General features: G+C 38.2%; 1 protein-coding gene across 1 annotated transcript in view; it reads left to right on the forward strand.

Annotated features, from left to right (window-relative positions):
• Positions 1-23,165, forward strand: part of LOC129734862 (protein mono-ADP-ribosyltransferase PARP8-like) — a 160,065-nt gene that overhangs the window by 94,084 nt on the left and 42,816 nt on the right. The window contains exons 7-14 of the mRNA XM_055700203.1: positions 2,412-2,506; positions 9,835-9,895; positions 10,961-11,051; positions 14,010-14,076; positions 15,804-15,929; positions 18,030-18,594; positions 21,069-21,122; positions 21,226-21,321. Coding sequence (XP_055556178.1) covers positions 2,412-2,506; positions 9,835-9,895; positions 10,961-11,051; positions 14,010-14,076; positions 15,804-15,929; positions 18,030-18,594; positions 21,069-21,122; positions 21,226-21,321 — 1,155 coding nt within the window. The remainder of the gene's footprint in view (positions 1-2,411; positions 2,507-9,834; positions 9,896-10,960; positions 11,052-14,009; positions 14,077-15,803; positions 15,930-18,029; positions 18,595-21,068; positions 21,123-21,225; positions 21,322-23,165) is intronic.

Consider the following 23,165-nt stretch of genomic DNA (forward strand, 5'->3'; position numbering starts at 1 on the left):
TGTGCAATACACTTTGAAAAGGTGGAGGTCAGGGATAATTCTAACATTTCTAAGTGGTTGCAGCTGGAAAGACAAGAGAGCAACTGATGATGATACAAGGACCATGAAAAATGGCATTTGATGGGCAGTGAAAACAAGATATGACCTTTTGGTCATAAATTAAATGTTTATGTTTGCTTCTTAGGCACCTGCTTGTAATCCTCCCTAAGGATTTAATGGATAAATACTTTAAAGTAGCTAAGTGATTCAATAGCCCAAGTCCTATTGATTTTCAGGGGATCATTATGTGTGACAATCTGAATTAGGTCTCAGATTAAATACTGAGACTTTCTAAACACAGACTTATCAGACGCAGCAGTTATCAGATTTTTTAGCTTTTATATTCACTTTCTCTGAGAGTCTTTTTTAATTCTTACTTTTAATCTCTATCTCCTATATTTGCAAAAGAGAACAGGAGAATGAAACAGTAATACTACTGCCTTTAGCACTCTCTCTCTCTCTCTCTCTCTCTCGTGCTTCGGTTATAAGACATACTTGCAAATGCAGATATACAAAACTCTGGCAGTCTCCTCTGCGTACATCAGCATGTCTGTGGCACTAATTCAGGGATGGAAAATACCACGCTGTGATCTTAAAATTTGCCAGAACACTGCTTTGTTTCCTTTTACGAGTTCATAACCTCTTACCATCAGAAAATAGATTGGAGAAAGCATTATGTTGAGCAGTTCTGTGTTCTGCATAGTGTTCCTTTTGGATTTTACTATTATTGATACAGAAGACTGCTTAAAAAATGTGGTTTAGAACCAGCAAAGGTGACAGATGAGCCGCAGCTACGATTTGTCAAATGATCGTTGCACTCTCTTTGAAAGCAGGGCAGCAGTTATTGATGCATCTTTAAAGAATTCATCTTTGTGTAATGAGCATGTAAAAATGATTGGTTTGCTCCTACCTTAAGTGGAAAAAAAATTATAATAAACGTTTTCTTCCTGTGCTCTTCTACTTGGGAAATTATTCTGACATGCTTGCCTAAACAAGGCAGGGATACTTGGCTTATACCCTTCTTGTCATGAATAAAATTGACATCTCTCATAAATACATGCCCATGCTATGCTGATGAATTCTGTGCCTTATATTTGAAGAATTCTAAATCTAATCAAATTATTCTTTGATAATTTTCACATGTAAAAAGTGATCAGCTGATTATTATTTTAATTATATTGAATTTTATTGAATTAGATTGAAAAGTACATCTCTAGGTATCAGAGCTGAAAGTGTCACAGCATTGGTCTCCTACAGATTTGGATGCACAAATGGAAGAAATAGTACTGCAGTTAGATACAATTCTGCAACAGCAAGAATTCTCAGCGGGAATTCCTGTATAAGGATGTATATATGTCTAAAGGGATAAATTGCAGTCTTGTGCTTTGCACTCAGAATTTGTCAAAGGTACAAGCCAAATCGTACTCTCATTTCTGAATCTGTCCAAATCTAGGGAGTTCATTGATTTTTTGTGGAATCATGGCCATTCTAATTGGTGTAAAGAAGTAGAATTAGGCTCATACAATCAGGAGCATATTGCTTAAAGAGAAAGTAGTAATAGACTTTTAATAGGTTGCTATAAGCCTAAAAAGGTATTTTCGTCCTTGTAGAATATAGGAGGATATTAATTTTCTTGACTTCATACAGTCCAACCAAACCAGCTCACAATTTTTCTTTATAGTGTAAGCACTAACATAACTGTTTCCACTTTCCATGCAGAGTTTTAAAAAATGGGGATGATGTCTAAACACATGTTTCTTTACACATTCTCTGCTAAAATATTTTAAATGGGAAAGTGTTCTTTAATTATTTTTCTTTTTGATCTGATATAATTGCATTGGTAGATAGAATAGTCAAATACAGCCAATGAGTAGATTGAAAAATTACCTTAGATGTTGAGACAAGACACTTGGTATATAGTATATTCTCATGCATCCCTTGTTGAGCTCAAGTCATTCTCTGTCTAAAATATGTGAGAGTGTGACAACAAGCAAGAAGAAGCAAACCTTTGTCCTGTAGTAGTTGGACTGAGATCTGGTTCTTCTCCTACTTACCAGTTTTAAAATGCACATGTGGCCCAGAACAGACCCCAGGACAAGACAGGACAGAGGGATGAGTCCTTTGCAGCTTCTCTTCCCACAAGCAGGAGCAGGACTCTGGAATTTTGATGGAGAAGTGCCTGCTTTGCAAATTGCATTGCTTAGGAGAGCTAGACCACCTCATTGGTTCAGCTTATCAACACAGTGTACTTTCTGAGCATGGCATTAAGGAATCTTTATGCGGCATATTTTGCAGGGGGAACTTTCAAGACCTTGGATTAGGTGCCAGTAATGAAATAAATAAGAACTCCTAGAATATTTTTTTCCTGGTAGGTTAGCTATGATGGAGAACTTCACAAGCATCCACAGCTGGAAGCTGATTTGACAGCAGTAAGAGAGATCTATGGACCTAATGCAGTATCTCTCAGGTATGTCATTGAGTCTTCTGTATTGTGGAACCTTTAATGTTTTGGAGACTGACTTCCATGTGGACCTTCTCTCACTGCCAAAACACAAGTCTCTTCTGATGATTTCTGTATATTGTGGCAAAAGGAAGGAGCACTGCTGGCTAGCAATAATGCTGGGTTTGTTTTTTCTTTTTGTGGTTGAGCACAGATACAACTGGCTATGCTGAGAACAAGCCCTGGAAGCCTGTTCTAAAACATCATTGTCTTTTGCAGTTCAGTAGGTATTTGATCAGACTGTTGTATTTTGTTGAAAATTACCGTTCAGCATTACTTTAAACCCTTGTTGAACTTTTCTGTCATATCCCATCTTTTACCCTGGAGGTGAACAAAAGGAATGATAAGAGATTTTGTAAATGTTTTCCCTAGGCAAAGACTGAAGGAATTGGATTTGTCTAGTCTGGAAAAAAGACAGGAGAGGACATAATAACAGTTCTTCAAAAGATAAAGCTGTTTTTAGATAGAGGGAGTGATCAAACATTCTCTATTGTCATCATGAGAGACAATAAGAAACTATCTTTGTTAACAACAAACAAGAATTTGATTAGATTTTAGAAAAGCTTTCTAATTGTGGGAAACTAAATAATCTTACAAAGAGAAGTGGTGGAACCTCAGTCAAGGGTGGATTGCAAAGAGTACTTACACAAAAATTGTTGGGCATGTATGAGTGTGCATGATTCTGCCATAGGGCATAGCTGTATAATATTTTTAATATACTTCAGGACTTTTATAACTTCATTTTCCATCTACGTAATCTTAATAATTTCATAAAAATAACAGGTAGGCAAGATGGAACAGACCTGTCAGATGTATTACAAAGAAAATATCAAAGTTGTCATGCAAACCAAGTAATAAAATACAGAGAAGATAATAACCTTAGGCATACATATAATCCAAGTAACAATTCCCATTAACCTCTAAACAATAAGCTCTGTTATTTTAGTCTAAGGAGAGAGCATGTCTACAACTGTGGTGTACTAGACCTTTTCAAATTAAGTGGAAATTCATTACATTTCAAGGACCTGGGGAATTAAAATCCAAATAGTTGTATGTGGGTTTAGGAAATCATAGAATCACAGAATATTTTGGGTTGGAAAGGACTTGTAAAGGTCACATGAGCCAACCCCCTGCAATGAGCAGAGATATCTTCAACTAGATCAGGTTGCTCAGAGCCCCATCCAACCTGACCTTGAATGTTTCCAGCGATGGGGCATCTACTTCCTCTCTGGGCAATCTGTACCAGTGTTTCACTACCCTCATCGTAAAAAAAAATTCTTCCTTATATCTAGCCTGAATCTACCTGCTTTTAGTTTAAAAATATTACCCCTTGTCCTATCGCAACAAGACCTGCTAAAAAAGTTTGTTCCCATCTTTCTTAGAAGCCTCCTTTAAGTACTGAAAGGCCGCAATAAGGTCTCCCTGGAGCTTCTCCAGGCTAAACAACCCCAACTCTCTCAGCCTGTCTTCATAGGAGAGGTGTTCCATCCCTCTGATCATTTTTGTGGCCTTCCTCTGGACCTGCTCCAACAAGTCCATGTCTTTCCCAAGCTGAGGACTCCAGAGCTGGATGCAGTACTCCAGGTGGGGTCTCACCAGAGCAGAGTAGAGGGGCAGAATCACCTCCTTTGACCTGTTGGCCATGCTTCTTTTGATGCAGCCCAAGATACAATTGGCTTTCTGGGCTGCGAGCACACATTGTCACCTCATGTCCAGCTTTTCATCCACCAGTACCCCCAAGTCTTTCTCTGCAGGGCTACTCTCAATCCCTTCATCCCCCAGCCTATATTGATACCAGGGGTTGCCCCAAACCAGGTGCAGGACCTTGCACTTGGTCTTGTTGAACCTCATAAGGCTTTTAGGAGGGTCTGTTCCATGATCTTCCCAGGCACAGAGGTGAGGCTTACAGGTCGATAGTTCCCAGGTTCCTCCTTTCTACCCTTTTTAAAAATGGGTGCAATGTTTCCCTTTTTCCAGTCACTGGGGACTTCACCTGATTACCATGACTTTTCAAATATTATGAAGAGTGGCTTGGCAACTACATCAGCCAATTCCCTCAGGACTCTGGGATGCATCTTGTCAGGTCCCATAGACTTATGTATGTTCTGGTTCCTCAGGTGGTTTCAAAACTAATCTCTTACAGTGGGAGAGACTTTGCTTCCCCAGACCCTGCAGTCCATCCGCTTGAGACTTGTGGGAAGAGAGGTTTCCAGAGAAGACTGAGGCAAAAAAGTTGTTGAGTAGCCTGGCCTTCTCTTTGTCTGTTGTTACCGGTTTGCCAGTCATGTTCATCAGTGGGGGTTGACTATCTTTGACCTTTTCTGGCTGACTGTCACAAATGAGTAGTTTAGGTTAAGTTGCTTAAAGAATCACCATCAAAGGTATGAGCAAAAAAGTTTTAATAAGAATTGGTGAAAGGAGACTTCACAAAGTTCGATGGCAAGGTACACTCTATTACTACATAGATAAATCACACAAAGAAGAATAAAATTAAAATTAAGCTGGAATGATTTATACAGAGACTAAAAACGTAAAAGGGTAAGGGAGACCCTCCCCATTGAGTCATGAGGTTCAGAATGGACCCCCTTGCTTTCTAAACTCTTTATAGAGCTTAGGTGTGGCTAGATCCAATCCTAGTCTCAGACTTGGTCAATGGTTTATGTCAAAAGGATATAAGGAACATTTACAGTTTGAGGTTGATCATAGGATGTTAGCAGCACTTAATGATTAACTAATATATCATTTACAAAGTGAATCAAATGGGATTTACTGAAATTATAAAGTGGATTAACTATGGATTCAGAATGGTAATACTTATACTATACTTATTATGAGGTACCTAAATCAGTTCACACACACATGCACACAGACAGAAATAGATAGATGTATATATATATATATATATAAACGTACAAAGGTATACCTGTTGAAAGTTGCCCTCATATTCAGTTAAATACACCAAGTGACTTTGCATTTCTTAGTGGGCAAAGGGTTGAGCCTCAAGAATCAGGAAAATCAGCCCAAGCCCCGTCGTCAGCTTTCAGCAACAATCCCCCTAGTATCACAGGCTTGGGAGACTGTGAGCTCTGAGAGGTGTCCCAGCCAGAGGGAGATGCTGTTCACAACCTACTGTAGTGCAGGAGAGCTCAAAGGGCCTCAGTTAGGACTGCTGTTTATAGGTTCAGAGAAGATTGGCCTTAGTCATCAGTAACTTTCCATCCTGGCCACAATCTGAGTCAGTAATTAATGGATTTTTTCTCAAAATTCCAGTGACGGTGGCACTATACCACTCATAGTCATAATAGTGTACTCAAGCTTGTTAAGGGATGTTATGGTCCAGATAAGGAATGCTTCAAGTCTAGCAGGTGTTGTTGTTCAGATAAGGGATGTATCTGGTACAGCCAGTGCAATTTCCCACCTCAGCTGTGCAAAAGTTGCTAGTACAGTCAAGGGACACTGAACAACCTAATTCATTACACAGAGGATAAGGCCTAACAAGGATTCCTGAGACTATAGTGCGGCCCAGGGGAGGGGATGAGATGCAACACCACACTGACATACCTGTAGAAGCCCTTCTTATTGTTCTTTGCATGCCTTGTCAAGTTCAGCTCCAGCCGTGCCTTGGCCTTCCTGACCCCATCCCTACACAACCAGGCAGCGTCCCTATACTCTTCCCAGGATACCTGACCCTGCTTCCGCTGCCTGTGCATTTCCTTTTTTCCCTTTAGTTTGGCCAGCAAGTCTCAACTCATCCATGTTGGTCTCTTGCCTTCCTTTCCTGATTTCTTACGCCTGGGGATCGAGAGCTCTTCCACTCTATGGAAAACATCCTTAAAGATGTGCCAGCTCTGTTCTGCTCCCTTGTCCCTGAGGACAGTTTCCCAGGGGGTCCTATTGACTAACTCCTTGAACAGCTGGAAGTTTGCTTTCCTAAAATTCAGGGTCCTGACTTTACTCTTTGCCTGTCCCATATCCCTCAGGACTGCGACCTCCACCAGTGCATGATCACTGCAGGCTGCCTCCAGTCTTGATGCCTCTGATGAGCTCGCTTGTGTTGGTGACCATCAGGTCCACTATCTCATCCCCTCTGGTAGGGCTGTCTATTACCTGGCTTAAGAAGTTATCCTCAATGCATTCCAGGAGTCTCCTGGATTGACTACAGATCACCGTGCTACTTTTCCAGCAGATGTCGAGGTGGCTGAAGTCCCCTAGCAGGACAAGAGCCTGCAAGCGCAATGCCTCCTGCAGCTGGAGTAAGAAAGCTTTGTCAATAGGCTCCCCTCGATTGGGTGGCCTGTAGTAGACACCAACCACAAGGTTCCCTTTGTTTCCTCGGTCTCTAATTCTTGCCCATAAGCTTTCAACCTGTTCATGGCTATTCTTCAGAGACAGCTTTTCACAATCTATCCATTTCTTGACATAGAAGGCAACCCCTCCGCCCCTCCTTCCTTGCCTGTCCCTTCTGAACAGCCTGTAGCCATCAATAGCTGCACTCCAGTCATGGGATTCGTCCTGTCAAGTTTCAGTAATGGCAACTAGGTCATAGCTTTCTAGCAGCACAGTGGCTTCCAGCTACTGCTGTTTGTTGCCCATGCTGTGTGCATTGGTATAGAGGCACTTCAGCTGGGCTGTTGGTTATGTCACCTTCTTAGAGGAGCACCCCTTAATTCCATTGATGTATTTCACCAGTGCTCCCTGTTTGGCTCCTATTACTTCAGGAGTGCCTGGCTCCTCTCCATAAGACTTCAAGTGTGCTCCAGTATACACAGCAAGTCTCAGAGCAACAGGCTGAGGGCCCTCACTAGTACCCTGTCCCTCTAACCTTGGTGTGTCACCCCACAGCTTGTCATGGGCAAGCCTGATATTTCTCTCCTCCCCCTTCTAGTCTAGTTTAAAGCTCTGACAATGAACCCCACTTGCTCATGAGCAAAGAATTAGATATTCAAGCAAATGAATAAATGTTTTGTTGTCAAACTGATAACTATGAAATTAAGAATACCTTGATAATAGGCTCTCTCAGTCTCCTAAAATTGAAACATTATATGTAACCTTTCAAAAACTTTAATGCATCTAATTTATTGAATCATCTGTTTCATTGGAAGCATTGTGATCTCCCTGGGCTCACTGCAGTAGAAATTGGCATCTATGACTGCTTTTGGCATGTGGAAAACTTTCATGCGTCTTCCACTCTGTTGCTGTTGAAAATATTAATAAATTCTTGGAAATGACAAACACAGCATTAAGCATTCAGTTTCATCCCTCTCCTGCAGCTCCACTTTTGTGACTGCAGCGTCTGTCTGAAAGTGTCACCTACTAAGATGTGTATTTCCTAGACAGCTGACCCTCTTTTAGTAATGTCCTGCTTTTAGGGAGTCAACTGTACATATAAAAGGGAAATTCCTATATCTGCATGCTTTTCACCACTGCCCTTTGATACCTGGCCACCATAGCCATGAGAAAGACCTCTAGACTGACTGATCCAAACTCTTCAGTATCCATTTACATTGCTTATGCATTGATGGACAAAAGACCTCTGGGAGCTTCAAAATCAAGATGTGTTCTTGGAACCATTGTAGGCAGCAGACCATAAGCTTCAGGTACTGGAAAAAAACGTGATTTTTTTTCCTCCCTTTCAGCCTGGAGAAGTAAAACTAAAGTCAGCATAATTTGCCTAAAATCCATTTTCTATGATGGTAATGGAGTGGGGGCAAAGGAATTTCAATGAGTATGGAAATTCCACAGTTGAAACTTATTTTTATCTTATCCTTTCTTCCACTAACATTTCTTTTTTTAGTTAGTTCAATTATGTTTCTGTTTAATTTATAATTATGCCTGCTCATAGCCTTTTGGATCTCAGCCATGTAACACCAGCCTGCATTCATAAATATTACTTAGGAGTTCATAGCAATCTGTTCTGTGGATCTTCTGGAAATTTTACCAAAAAAAATCTGAGGCTACTATTGTATAGCATAGTGGCTATCCATTCAGTACTTGGAGAATTTCACTGTTTCAAAGTAAGGTCTTCAGTGAGCTGTAGGAGGTCAGCAAGTGCCTTTATGGCTCTGGGTGAGCAGACTGAAACAGCCATAAGGGTGGCTGGGAAGCCTCCAGGTAATGCAGCCCTGGCCAGCCATTCACCTGCCCCATGTATGCCATGTGTGGACGTATCTGATCTAGAGAGAGACTTTGGGTTTGACCTTACTAAGAACCACTGGGATGCCAAGATTTGGTGGAAGGGATTCTCTCCACAAAATTTCACAAGAAGTCAAGGCATTTCCAGTGCGAGCTAGGTCCTACCATGGGCTGAGAGGCCACTTTGTTAGAAGGTAGTTATATTCACAAAAATATTTTTGTATTTCAAAATTACCTTATCAACTTATTTATGCACAACTGCTACTGTGCACTGTCTAGTTTAATAGAAAAATGTCAAAGTCATTGTGAGAACAAGCATATAAATGCAGTGTAAAGCAAAAAACCTATTGACTAGAAGCTAATTTGTGAAAATTTGAGTGATTGCACACTTTTACAGAATTGTCCACTTAAGTAATTTAAATGAAAAGGAAAGTATTTTTTTATTTAGGTATATGAAAAGTTTCTAGCCCTATTTTTCCAAAGTCTTCAAGTATGTTGGGGGAGGGCAATCAGAACGAGTCAGAAAAGTCACACTTTAAATGTAATATTTCAGACAGCAATGAAACACCTATGAACATAAGTTAAATCTGCACCTTGGAGATTCCAGCAATACTACACGTAACACATAAAAAAGGTAACTATTGCCTTGAGCACATTACAAGGTGGTCTTTATGTTTTGATAAATTCTTGAATGTATAAAGCAATACCACAGGTATAATATGCCACCCTCTGGGCTATGTTGTATTTGTTGTCAATGATTTATCTCAAGCCTCTCCTTAAGTTGCTGGTTGTTAACCTAAAACACTTTTGAAAATTAACTAGGGTTTTCTTTTGTCATAAATAGGAGCAGCATGTAGCCATTATTGTTTTCTTGATTTATTTGTGCAAGAAGTGAGACAAAAATACATAGCAGCAATTGAGAGAGAATTTGGGGGAATTAGTAGAAAAAAGATTTAGCCTATCTAAGCAAGATCTACTGAAAGAAGGTTTCAGTGCAGCGGACAGTCACCCACTGGGAATATTGATCCAAATGTAAATGTGTATTTTATCACCATTCTGATTTTACAAACAAGATTATCCTTTGTAAAATCTTCTGTTATAAGTACTTCTGGGCTGAGGAGTATCTTAAAGAGCTGTAATGTAATGTAATTCTTTCCTTTCAGGGAATATGGAGCCATTGATGATGTAGATATTGATCTGCATATTGATGTTAGCTTTCTTGATGTAAGTAATCTAATCACAGGATTGCATAATGAACATTAATACCTATTTAATTCTGCTGCACATCAGACTAGACAACCACTTAGACATCCCTTTTTCAGAGGCTTGATCTTCACAAGTGGCTGTCACATTATTGATTGCTACTCAGTGGAAAGGTTTCCTTTTCCTTTTATGATCACATTGTTAGAATGTTTTGTAGGCTTTTATTTACTGCATATGTATTTCTTTTCAAACATGCTTTGTGAATGGTAAATGTTTTAACTGATATAAATGAAATACTTTTTTTTTTTTTTTTTTTTTTGCTATCCTGGATATTAGTTAGGTGAAAGCACTTCATAGAGTCCTGGAGGGAAGAAGACCTTGGCTGGAGCTTTCCTGTGTGCTTCTCAACATCTGCAGCTGATTAGGGAGAGGCTTGAGTGGCAAAGGAGACATGACAGTGGTGCTGTCAACTGGCAGCATGGCTTCTGTAACAGTTATGCTGCCATTAATTCCATACTTCCTCACCCATCTGTGCAGTAACTTCCTGTCCTCCAGATGCAGAATGAAAATTAGTGCTTTTGGGGACATCATTAGCTTTTGCACAGATATGTCATATTCTCAGGTCAGCACAGCACATAAATTCTCAGGCTCTTCTAAAATTTAAGAAAATCTCATTATAGCTTGAATTATTTTAACCAGTCTTAGGAAGGAGCAAACGTTTCCTTTGCCCTATATTATGGGATGAGTTTCCTTTCCATCTTCATTTGTTCCTTTGCTTCTCAGTTTTGAAGCAATATCTCTTAATAGATGGAAACACGTCTGCCTGCGCTGCAGATATATTGTGTAGAATCCTGTGCTCAATTTAAATGAACATACTCAAGAACTGGAAGCAGTCTAACACTGCTCTTAGGGGCATCAGCAGGCACGAGTTTGTCATAAGTTTCAAGTTTAAAGTTGGAGTAGATATTCCAGGACTGAGTAAATGGATGGATTGTGTTTATAACAACCCTGAGGTAGACTGACAAAATGCAACGGTTCCTCATGATGGTTAATGGTGTCTGTTGTTTTCTTTTTATTTTGAACTAGGAAGAAATTGCTGTGGCTTGGGATGTAATTCGCACAGAGCCTATAATAGTGCGATTGCACTGTTCACTTACACAATACTTAAATGGTCCAGGTTGGTCACCTGTGTATTCTTCATGTGCCTTGTATGGTGTCTTGGTCTGAGCCATGTACTAGGTGATAGATACTCATTCACTGCCAAATCTTTGACCCTGCATGTGCTTAAATCTACTGCTTAGAGCAGTACTACTGGTTTGAAATTATGCTTCCATACATTTGCATGGCTAGGCCTTCAATAATGACATGGGCATCTAGTTTAAACTTTCATGGGTTGAGTTTTGGAACTTGTTTTCTTGAAATCCTTTAAATTCATCTGCTTCCCCTAGGAACCAGGGGTTAAGGAATAAAGATCAACAGTTTCTAATAAGTGATTTCCTGATTTTGAAAATCAGGGATCATCTTCACAGATGCAGATATCATTGATAAAATATACATACTCAGATCTGTGCAGCACATTAATATGCCCTTTTTCATGCACCTTTGAAGAATCAGGCAGTGATAATTATCCTGCCAGCTTCTGATTACTGTGTGACCTCTGGGGATCTTTAAATTTGAATGAGAATTTTAAATGTTATGTTGACATCCTACTCTCTGGTTGTTATATCAGTAAAGCTTTATCATGAGAGTAAAAATGGTCAAACTCATGAAGAATTAACTGAGACTCAAGATTTGGAAACATTCATATGCAAGAGTCAACTTCAGATATATTTTTACAATAGGAAGTCAGAACTAAGTGTGTAATTTGGATCATGACTTGCCTAACTTTGGAGGCTTCCAGTGCAAGCTGTCAGTTCAGGCTTGTATCTGTGGGACAATTCTGCCTCTGGAAAATGAATAGATTATTTCCATTCATAATATGTTTAGAAAAATCTGTCCCAATGAACTATTTTTATAGGTTATGTTGTCTGCTGATTCTAACTATAAGCTATATTCTGTTCATTCAAATAATCATTTCATTACTTTTTTTTTTTTTTTTGCTTGACTTGGGTCTTTTTGTCAGTATTTTATTGCTTCTATCTTTTTTGTAAATATGCAGATCTTAAAATATGTATTTGCCATAGCAGGTAGCAGTGTTAGTATTCAGAATATTTCTATTAAAACGTAATTTAAAAATTAAACAAGTGCAGCAAATAAGAGAGGGTGAAGTGTGAAGAGCAGCATGCAGTAGGAAATGATCCAGTGAAATGAGAAGTAGCAACAAGATATCTTTTGCACCATTGACAAGGTAAAAATGGGAAGCTTAGTTCTCAGTCCTGCAGCTGATTGATTGTGGGAGTGCCCGAGTACTGAGAAAGGCAAGATCAGGGCCAGAGGAAAGTGTTTTGCTGCTACTGGCTTTTATGAGCTCAGCTGCCATTGCAGCCATGTTTATTTATTTACCAGAAAAGGACAATGAGATCCACCATCTTTTGTGTTAACAAAACCCTTTCTCTGTGTATTCCTCTTCCCCCTTAATTATGTTGGTTTGATACTACTGGGCCATAACCTTATGCTACATATTTTTCTCTCATAGTACTTTCTGTTCATTGATAAAAGAAACAGAAATGCAGTAAACTCCAAAGCACAATGGAGGTATATATACCACATTGTAGCTGTTTAATATCCTGATTTTAGATAGTAATTTTTTCTAGTTAATACCTTATCTCATTATTGTACCTGTGGGCAGTTTCTCCCACAGGCCTTAGAAACCTGTCTTACATTAGGATGAATCGGCCTTTGGAGGTACTGGGCTGTCTCCTCTGGCTGTAGAGCTTAGATAACAATTGTAGTCTAGATGTCAGATTTTAAGATTGCTGATCTAGAAATGATGATTCTCATTGAAAATATTCTTCCTCTACTATTTGTCCTAAATTTGATAATCTAAAGACATTGCTACCCCTAATCAAATAATTTATCCCTTTTGAAAAATTCATCAGTTTGTCTTTAAAAGATGAGATTATATTTGAATAATGACATTAGAGAAAGGGTATCTACAGTGCTTTGAACTAAGTGAAATTGGATGGCCAGGTTATATATGTATATATTGTATTTTATTTTAAAAAATAATTTATTAAAGTGAAATTAAAGAATAGACTTTGACATTCTGAATAAAATCTGGCTTTCTGAGTGATCAGAATAATATAGATTTTAAAATACTTATTTTATTTTCCTAATGAAATTTGAACCTACCCCAGATTTTTTGTTTTCCTTCCTTTTTATTTTACTATAGTTATTACTTCCTTATGTAATACAAAGTATAAAGTCTATCCATGCTTGTAATATGTGTTGGCTGTTGTCCTGCCTCAAGGACATGAGAGTCTCAACAAGTGTGGGATTTCATCTGCCGCTTATATCTAGTAAGTGTTATTAAAGGATTTTAGTAATATCAGGAGTTAATTTCCAGCCTTCACCCCTTACACTTTCAATTTTCTGACAGATGAATATGGATATACTAACATTAGGACAAGTCTTGAGGAAAATTCAGGGTAATCCTTGGCCATTGGAATTCGTACATCAGGCACTTAGATTATGATTATGAAACTTGTATTAAAATGCCCTCAGAAAGAAACCCCAGATATTAGTCAATTCAGTTTATTCCTCCCTGGGTTTTCTTCATAGTCACAGGAACCGTAGTGTGTAAAGACTACTTAATTGGAAGAAAGATCAAGAGATTAGATGAGATGAATTACTATTCCAGATACATTTAATCTGATACTGCTATTACTTCCATAATATTTTTAAAAAAAGAGATACATTTATGTAATTCAAATTAGTGGGAAGAGATAAATTTTGGGGAGTTCAATTTCTAAAATAATCATTTGTAAAACTGCAAATTGTATTGTCTAATATTCCAAAAAGGGCCATTCATTTCTTCATGGACTTAGATGACATGTCTGCTTTCACCATTGCTTCAATGGCATTGCCTATAGTAAAAGTCCAGATAGAAAAGGGTCTTTAAATATGACTTGTATGGTCATGAGTTCTTGATTATTGCTTTAAGTTCATATATCTACAATATCTCCTTTTTCCATAGTTCCAACTGTGGATGTATTTCAGATCTCTACTAAAGAGAGATTTGGGCTGGGACATCAGCTGAAAAAGTAAGTCTGGAAAAGTGTAAACCCCTGTTTTTAAGTAAATATTACACTCTTTAATTCCCAGACCATGTTAAGAAGGATAAAATTCACAGGTTGTCAGGTTAGTCAGATCAAATATTATTTATTCTTTAAATAAAAAATAACAGGTTTTGCCTTTTTAAGTTCAGTTTTGACAGTTGTTGGAGAGAACTTGATTTGTGCTGCCTGCCAGGGTTTTCTGTCACTTTACTGCCTTTTAGGAAGTAAGCTAGAAAAGTTAAAAAAGACTATAGCTACAAGTGTTCCATTTCATATTTTTGCTTAGATTATGAAGCCTCTGGAGCAGGAATCTTTTTTAGCATCATGCATACCCTAAGGGGACTATGCTTTCATGGTGGTCTCTAGGATGTACCACAGTAATTAGGCCATCCATGTTTTGAGGACAAAGAGGGAAGAATAGTTGAAAAAATGAGCAGTTTCATGTGTTCATGTTATAATTCAATTTAATAACATTTTTCTGAGTCATCTTTTCACATATGCTTGTGTATGTGTAATAAAGTGACAAGAATATAGGTTTTAATATTTGACCCTTACAACAGTAAGAATCCCTTAAGAAAAAAAAAAAATCTTTTGCTGTTTGGTGTTTAAAGAAATTCAGTGCAGCTTTTTTGTAATCATACAAATGAAGCAATGTTATTAAAATTTCTATGGTACATGACTTTGAAGAGAAAAAAAAAAAAAGCTCCCCAGGCATGAAAAGTCTCTTAAAACATTTCAGTACTTACACTGTCTTTGATTTGTGCACTGGATAATTACCAGTTTCCCGTAAGACATTTTCTGGTACTTATCTGCATAATTCATAGTTGAGTGGAAGTCAGAATACCTATGAACTCTGTGGCTCCTCATGGCTGTGAACAACAAGATATTAATCTTTGAAGAGTCAGTACATTTTTTATATAGTCCATACCAATTTCCACTTTGACTTTATCACTCATAGACCCCCACTGCTAGATTAGAGTCAGTAATTTGGCTTAGAAGTGACTGCTGGAGGTCACCTAGTGCAACCTCCTGCTCCAAGTAATGCTGACTTCAAAGATTAGTTCACTTCAGGGCCTCAGGCAGCTGAGCTGTGAAAATCTCCAGCTTTGTGGGCAAACTGTTGTACTTAACCACTCTTCTGTGGATGTCTTTTCTTTATAGCCTTTATGTTTTTTATCTTCACTTGCTACAACTTGTGACTACTGCCTTTTGCTGTGCATCTCTAGGAAGCGTCTAGCTCTGTCTTCTTTGTAAATCCCTTTGAGTAGTATAATATTCAACATCCCAACATTCATGTTTGTGCTTTAGGAGAATATGCTCCTACTTGAGCAGTGTGGATGCTGTAGCCTACCTCTGTAGTCACTGGAAAGACAGACGCCTATAGTTGAATAGAATGCCTTTGAATCAGTTTGTCTCTAGATCTGCATGAATGGCATTAACTATATAAATCTTACAGGGGTTGTTTACACAGACTGTATTCTCAATAAGAGTTCTGTGTGAATTAGTTTTATGTGGGGGGAAAAAAAAAAAGCATTTTTGAGGAGCTGAAGCACCCAATTGTCAGTCCACATATGTGACAGAGAAATTCTGAGGACATTGCATAACTTTTGCATAACCATTGCATAACCAATTGCATTGGTGAACTGAGACCCTAGTATTAAAGTGAGTATGTCTTGGCTAGGATAAGAAAATCTTTTTTTCTTAATTTGCAGAATCATACAGACATTTGTTACACAACAGTGGAAGAAAAGCAAAGAGAAATCTAATTGTACTCACAATAAGAAGGTGTCTGACAAAAAGGTGAAATCCCCTCTGCACATCTTTTCTACATTGCGCAGGTAATAGCAAGGAAAATGAGCTGTTACCACCATATCCTGTTAAAAATCCACAGCAGATATCACAAGGTGAAATGTTGACTTTTCTTCACAGAGAAGTGCTCTATTTATATCTTACGTTATGGGTTTCCAGTCCTTGCCTTGCATGACATCAAAAGTGAACTAGGTGCTCTTGCAACTTTTAAGGCTATTTGAAGAAAGAGCATTTCAGTGCCCTGCTCTCTGAAACAACCATGACTCATCTAGAATTGGAAATAATTAATTTTATATTACTTAATTTGGTTGTATTTGTATCTTTGCTAGCTTGGTAGCATTTGGCTGTTACTTCAATAGGAATAATATATATTTTATATATATATATATATAATATATATAAAAAATTTTGTGGTTGTCCAGCTGTTCTTTCCACAGCTGTGTATATTTTTAATTTTTTAAAACTAGAATGGTCATTAATGAAAGACTGATCTTTAGAGCTGATGAGCACCCACCCCTCTCCACTGTCCGAGTACAATAATGTTCACCATTTCTGAAATGCAGGCACAGAAATTCAAAGAACAGAGGCATTAAAACCATAAGAAATAGTTTGTGAATAGTTCATTTGAATTAATTATGACTTCTGCCAGTTGCTCATACTCTTAAGTGTCTGTAAAATCAGGCTCTGATTTTACATCTTTCAAGAATGTGACTATTTACTCTAGTGTGTTTCCTGCTTATGAAAGGTTGATCGATCACCCCTTCTGTACATTTGAATTGAATGCTTCTTTGAAAATTCCTTCTTTTGGATGAATTTTGTTATTCTAAATTCCATGTATAAAAAATAGAGGGAGTACAGCAATCACTCATTTTGAAGAAAGGAGGGATGCCAAAAGTAACAAAATATTGTCTTCTCAAAGGTAGAAGAGGAAGATGGTGTTTTAAGTAGAAAGCTTACCCATTCCCTACCATGCCACCCACCATTTCCTAGCGCAGGCTGTAACTTGGGGTTTGGTTATATTCAGAAAGGGCATACAAAAGCCAGTCCAATCTTTCTCCTCTTGATTTGGGCTGCTGCAGTGCCCGTCCAAAGACCACTCAGCCCAAACACAGGAACCCTCTCTCTCTCTCCCTAGAGCACCATTCCTACCTCCTGTCTGCCCAAGGTTGGTAATGAGCTAACTGCAACAGTGAGTCAGTGACCTCCATGTGCATTTTCCACTGTCACTACTTGCTAACAGGGTGGGGAAACCTCCCCTTAGGGCTTCACTACTCTTCTGTTTGATTGAAACCCAAAAAATGCTGCAAAGTTAGGGTTGCTTGTAAAGTGTAGAAAAATGATTCAGCATACCTGATACTGGTTCTTGCTTTGCAAGGACAGGTGAACATGAACCTTATAGAAATGTGACAGTTCGTGTGAATGTTATTTCATAAAAACCTTTTGTTCTTTACTTTCTGCATTCATAATTTAGATCCCTCACATTCTCATTTCTAGTGTTACAGAGCTAGAGTTTGTCTAAAACAGGAGAGAAGGGCATCAAATTTTCTTCCACAAAGCACCCAGATTATTGTGATGTTTTTTTAAAAAAATGTTCATTTCAGCTGAATTAAATTTGATTTACTGCCTGCACGTTTCACTGCTCATTATATCTTCATTTGGATCTAGACATAGAATTTGTTGTCATGTCCAGAAGACAATAACTTTAATGGGATCATGCCATGATGATTACATAGGAAATATAGATTTTGATAAGAAAAATATGATATAATCTAGCATGAAATATGTGGGTTTCATTTCAAAGATAATCTCCTGAATAAATGGTTTGTTTAGAGACATGGGGACCTTTACGAAGAACTGTAAGGATATAGCCTCTAACTTTTTAAAAGTAGTTAGTCATCTTTTCAATGGATGAATTTGTGTATAAATAGGAATGAGATGTCTATTTGGTATTGGGAAATTATTCCTACATACAGTTGCTCATTTTTTTAATGTTGGGCTGTGTTTATCACTAGTCAAATACATAAAGACAGGTGGCATTTAAAAATTTGTAAATATGCCTGAACTTACTCATTTAATTTGCACAAGACTGATTATTCTCCAACTACATCTTCCCCTTCTTTATTTTTAAGGTCACCAAGTTATCCTCCACCTGGCTGTGGTAAAAATAAATCAAAACTGAAGTCAGAACAGGATGGGATCTCCAAAACTCACAAGCTACTCAGAAGGACTTACTCTAGCACAGTTAAGGCAGAGGATATGTGTGCCACAAAATCTCACAGAACCTTTGGCCGCTTGTTACTGAGTGACCCTAGGGCTGAACAGACAATAGCTATTAAATCACACAAACTGTTAAACCATTCTTGCTCTGCAGCCATCAAGCGGGAGGAGTGCATCACTTTAAAGCCTCATAAGCTATTAAGTAGGTCGTGTTCTGGGGGCCCTCGATGTGAGCACAAGAGCACCTTGAAACCCCACAAACTTTTAAGCAGGTCCTACTCCAGTAATCTTAGAATGGAAGAATTGGATGGATTGAAGAATCACAAGTTACTCAGCAAGACTTACTCCAATGCCCCTAAATCATCCAAAATGGAGCCTTTCAAGGAGTCCACCGTAGCAGAGGGCAGGAGTCTCTCTCTTACCTCAGGGCTTATTGGTATCTTAACACCATCTTCATCGTCACCTTCACAAGCTGCTGTGCGTAATAATTTTTTTTATTCTGCTCATTTTCCTCCTATTATTTTCCAAATGTACTATCATGCAAAGGCATTAATGCTTAGGACATATGTTAGTGAATATATTGAATATATTGGAAGACAAGAGCAATGGATTCAGCTTTTTAAGGAGGATTTACACAACTGTGCATGCACATATATTGAAGTTATAAAACCAGAATTTGCTTAGATCAAGACAGAGATTTTACATCTCATGTTGGATACAGCTCAGCGTACAGCTGCTGGCCATGGGAAATGTTCAGTCATACACTTCCTTCCCTGTCTCCTTTCTTGCTGCAGGAAGAAGGGAGAGTGTGAGCTTCTGTGCTGCAAAATTGGCTTGGTCACACAGGTCTTTTCTCATTTCCCTGTTTGCTTTGTGGGGGAAGCAACTGTCCATTGGCTTGTTTGGGTGCCAAGTCACCTCTCCTGGTCTTTTCAGCTGTGATCATCATCATACTGGAAGGAATACAGTCATGATTAAGCTCACCTCTTGCACATTTGTGCTTTGTGAAAGGTTTAACCTTCAAATGCACTGGTGGCAGCCGGAGGTTGGGGAAGGAATTAGGCCCGACATTCCCCCTTTCTTTCCCCAGACATGTTCAATTGGGAAAACAAAAGGTAGTGCACATTCTTAAATTTAAGAGAGAGCGCTCAAACTTAATTCTTCTGCCTCTTAAAAGATGGCTTTTATACTTTAAAGCAGGGGTCCTCAAAGTTTTTAACCAGGGGGCCGGTGCGGATGAAGTGGCAGGCAGTCATCTGCGGCTGCTTGGTTTCCCCCCCCAACCCCCGGGGGTGTGTGTGTGGTTCTGTAAATACCGGGGGCCAGATTGAGGACCCTGGGGGGCCGTAGCCAGCCTGCAGGCCATAGTTTGAGGACCCCTGCTTTAAAGGAAAGAGTGGGTCTGTCTGTGTTCTTTCAAGGCACCCACCTGTTTTCTGTGTTAGACCTGGGGAGAGACACGTAAGAGACAGTCCTCTCCACTCCCTTAGCTTGGTGGTACCTTGATGTTCTCAGTGTGCAAAAGCTGATTTTTGCTTGAAATACCATACATATATTCAAAATAGTGTCTTCTGAATAATGAAGTTGAGTGTGTTCTGTCTCATAGTAAATTAGTTTAATAAGCTGCAAGCTATACTCATCAAATCTAAAAGCAGTGATATACTATCATAAAATCATTTATATACATGCTGTGTGGTTGGTTCCTGTAATGTACACAGCAAAATTAATTTAAGGTGAGCCAATAGACTTTTTACTTGTCACAGTTTAGAGATTAATTTTTTTCTGAATCAGCATAGGATGTCTTAACTTCGCAGACTTTTCTCTCCTGAAGTTAATATAAAAAGTTTCATTGGTTTTGATAAGATAATAAAGAGTTGACTAAGTGGTTTTCTTACTGAAGTTATCAGCTGATATGGAAAACATGCAAGCCCTGCTTGACAGTCTATAAAAACTACCAGTAATTTATTGCCATAATGTATTTATTTTGAGGGAAAATCATCACATACATCATCAGGTGCAGTTTGACTGATGTTAGTAGAAGGGCATCAAGAGTCTGTTTCACATTTTACATGCAGGCACCAAATATATGGGTAACCTGGGTGCCTAACTGCAATTTGAAGTCAGTGGAATGTGGAAGCGATGGATCAAGACCCTAACTTCTCTTCAGTTCTCAGCTTAAATATTTGAATCTCATATATGAATACAATTAGGAGGATTATTTCCCAGGAGAAAAAAGGAAAAAGTTTCCCAAATAAATGGTTAGAGAAATGAAAGGAAATAAGACTATAAACAAAAACAAAAAAAAAAAAAAAAACAAAAAAAGTAAATGCAGATGATCTGACTTATGCAAAACAAGGGTTGATTGAGATAGATATCAGCCCAGAGGGAATTTTGTACCTTAGTGATTCCTATAAAAAAAGTTCCTTCTAATTTATTTGCTGTACATTGAAATAAAAAGGCAGAAAGAATCTCAGTGGGATCTGAGCACAGAGATCTGTTAGTGTGATGCTTACAGAAGTGAGATCTTAGTAAATATATAAAAGAAAAAGATTTTCAGCTGTTCTGAGAGTTATATTAGTCATTGAAGCCTAAGCATATAGCACATATTTGGACAGACAATACGAAGCTAAAATTTAAAGGAAATTACCAAATGCCAGCTTATGAGAATGGAGTGAAGGCACTGGTGTTTCCATTTGAGATTAAAGGTTTTGGGATGCTGAGATACAAAACCTCATCAGATTTAATAACTAAAAAGAAATGCTAAAAGTCTATCCCACACTCAGAAAACAGTAAAAGGATTGATTATTTATAATGGTTTGTTTATGCAAATAAGAGATCTTTTTAGATGCAAATATTGTTTAACATATTTCCATGCAAAAATACAAATGTTTTACCATTTCGTAATAATTAGTCTACCAACACTGAAGTTGCCTGAACTTTTTTCCTTGCAGCAAAATTATGGTGCAAGATGCATTCTGGTACAAGATCGTGGCTTTCTTGTGCAGGTAGGATGTCATATCTTACCCATTTATGAAACACTGTGGAGTATGAGCTGACTGTTAATTATTTTTAAGCAGATGTTGTTTTTCTCATTTTCATTGTTCTCAGACTATTGAATTTGCTGAGCAGCGTATACCAGTATTGAATGAATACTGTGTAGTTTGTGATGAACCCCATGTGTTCCAGAATGGTCCTATGCTGAGGGTAAGTGGTGTGCTTGCTGGGATAAACAACGCATTTTCTAATGCCTTAAATAGCAATGGATTATACAAACCTGTTATAAAATTATTACATTATTTTAGACTTGTTTAATCCTAATATGCTTTTAAGATGCAAAAATGTAATGCATATTAACTAGATTTTACTTTAAATTTAAAAAAATGTATTGCAGGGGAGATGGAAAGCAGAAACATAAAAGAGGGTTGCATTTCACTGAACACTATTGTGCTAGAGTAGTCATAACCAGAAAAGCTAGAGGAAGTGCATTAGAGTGCTTTCCTGGTCCTCTGGTACTCTCTTAAAAGCTCAGGGTCATCTCAGTCCTTTCACTCCTATCAAGCCATGACCAGGGTATTCAGATACATGGGTGTTAATGCTACAAGATCATGAAGTTCTTCTGAAACTCTTTTGTTCATGGGCTACTGGAATGAATCATCCTCCATAATGTGATAAAAAAGGCAGTAGAAGGGGATGTATCTGATCTAGGAGTGACCTACCTAGTCCATGGGCATTGTTGTGGTTCAGTATGCCCAAGGACTGGACAGTTACACAGCTCTTCCTTCCTTTCATTCCTGTATAACTGGGAACCTGGAATTTTGCATACTGAACATTGCACCCTCTCATGCTGCTGGTGACTGCATAGTAAAAAAAGATTAAGATTGGTCACGAAAGACACACCTTGCCTGGAGCTACTGGATCAGTGCAGCTTTATAAAAGAATATGTAGGAGAATAAAATTCTTACCTTTAGGACTGACCTTGCAGTTTAGAATCCTTCTTGTTTCACCTGTCCTGAATCCTATTGAAACCTGAGTAACCTTAAAAGACTAAAGCCATGGAAAGTTAATACCAGTGTGTGAATGGTCTGACACCTCATCTGCCAATTTCTTCACAGTGTGGTGAGCAACTACACATAAAATGAAGCAGACATCGTCTATGATAGTTCCATGGAATTAAATTCAGGAAGGTTATTGCTTACGTGATAGCAAAAGTCACCTCAGCATCATCCCCCATAACACTCAGTGGCACTACAGTCAGGCATTCTGACTGCAGTTGGGGTATGTAAATAGGCTGCTAATAGGATTTGCAAAAGCATCTACATATTCAATTAACACCATTTTAAGTCATGGTTAAACCTCTGTACTTTTGAAAATCCTATCAGGTGTTTATTTGCCTCTTCAAGCTTATATCTACATTTTAAAAACATGTTTTTCTGCCAGATTTATCAGCAACCAAACCCTGATTAGAAACCTATAGAAAAAGCACCAGTTCCTTGTCATTCATCTTTGAATGCACTTCTATGCATATTACCTGTGACAGGATGCGATAAGACAAATTGAATAATATATGATATTTGGATAATATAATTATTTAAATCATTGGGGTTTATCTGTTGTCCATAGGACAAAGCAAACAGTAGGATTTATTCCTGTTCATGTGATGAACTATTAAAGGAAAACAGAATGGAAAGTAATCTGCTCTAAATTCAAAAAATAATCTAATTCTTCTTTTTTTTCCCACCTTAGAGCAAAATCCCTCAGAATGACTTTTCTCTGTCTTCAGCTTAAAGAGGGGTCATTTTAGCCATCTGCTTGAGAGTCTTCCAGTGCTTCAAACAGAGGAAAGTGTAAACATGTTTGCCACTAAACACATATTCATCAGTGCCTTTGCAAGCAGCATAACCTAGCAAGCTTTGCAAAAATGAAAGGGTGTCCTTATATAACCCAGGGAGAAGGAGATAGCAGGAAGAAATCTAGCATGCTCTGTGTATGCTTGAATGACTTAATAAGCAACATATATCCATTAATGAGTTTGCAGTTCTGTAGAAGAT

This window comes from Falco cherrug (genome assembly GCF_023634085.1).
Source record: "Falco cherrug isolate bFalChe1 chromosome W unlocalized genomic scaffold, bFalChe1.pri SUPER_W_unloc_1, whole genome shotgun sequence".
Classification (NCBI taxonomy): Eukaryota; Metazoa; Chordata; class Aves; order Falconiformes; family Falconidae; genus Falco; species Falco cherrug.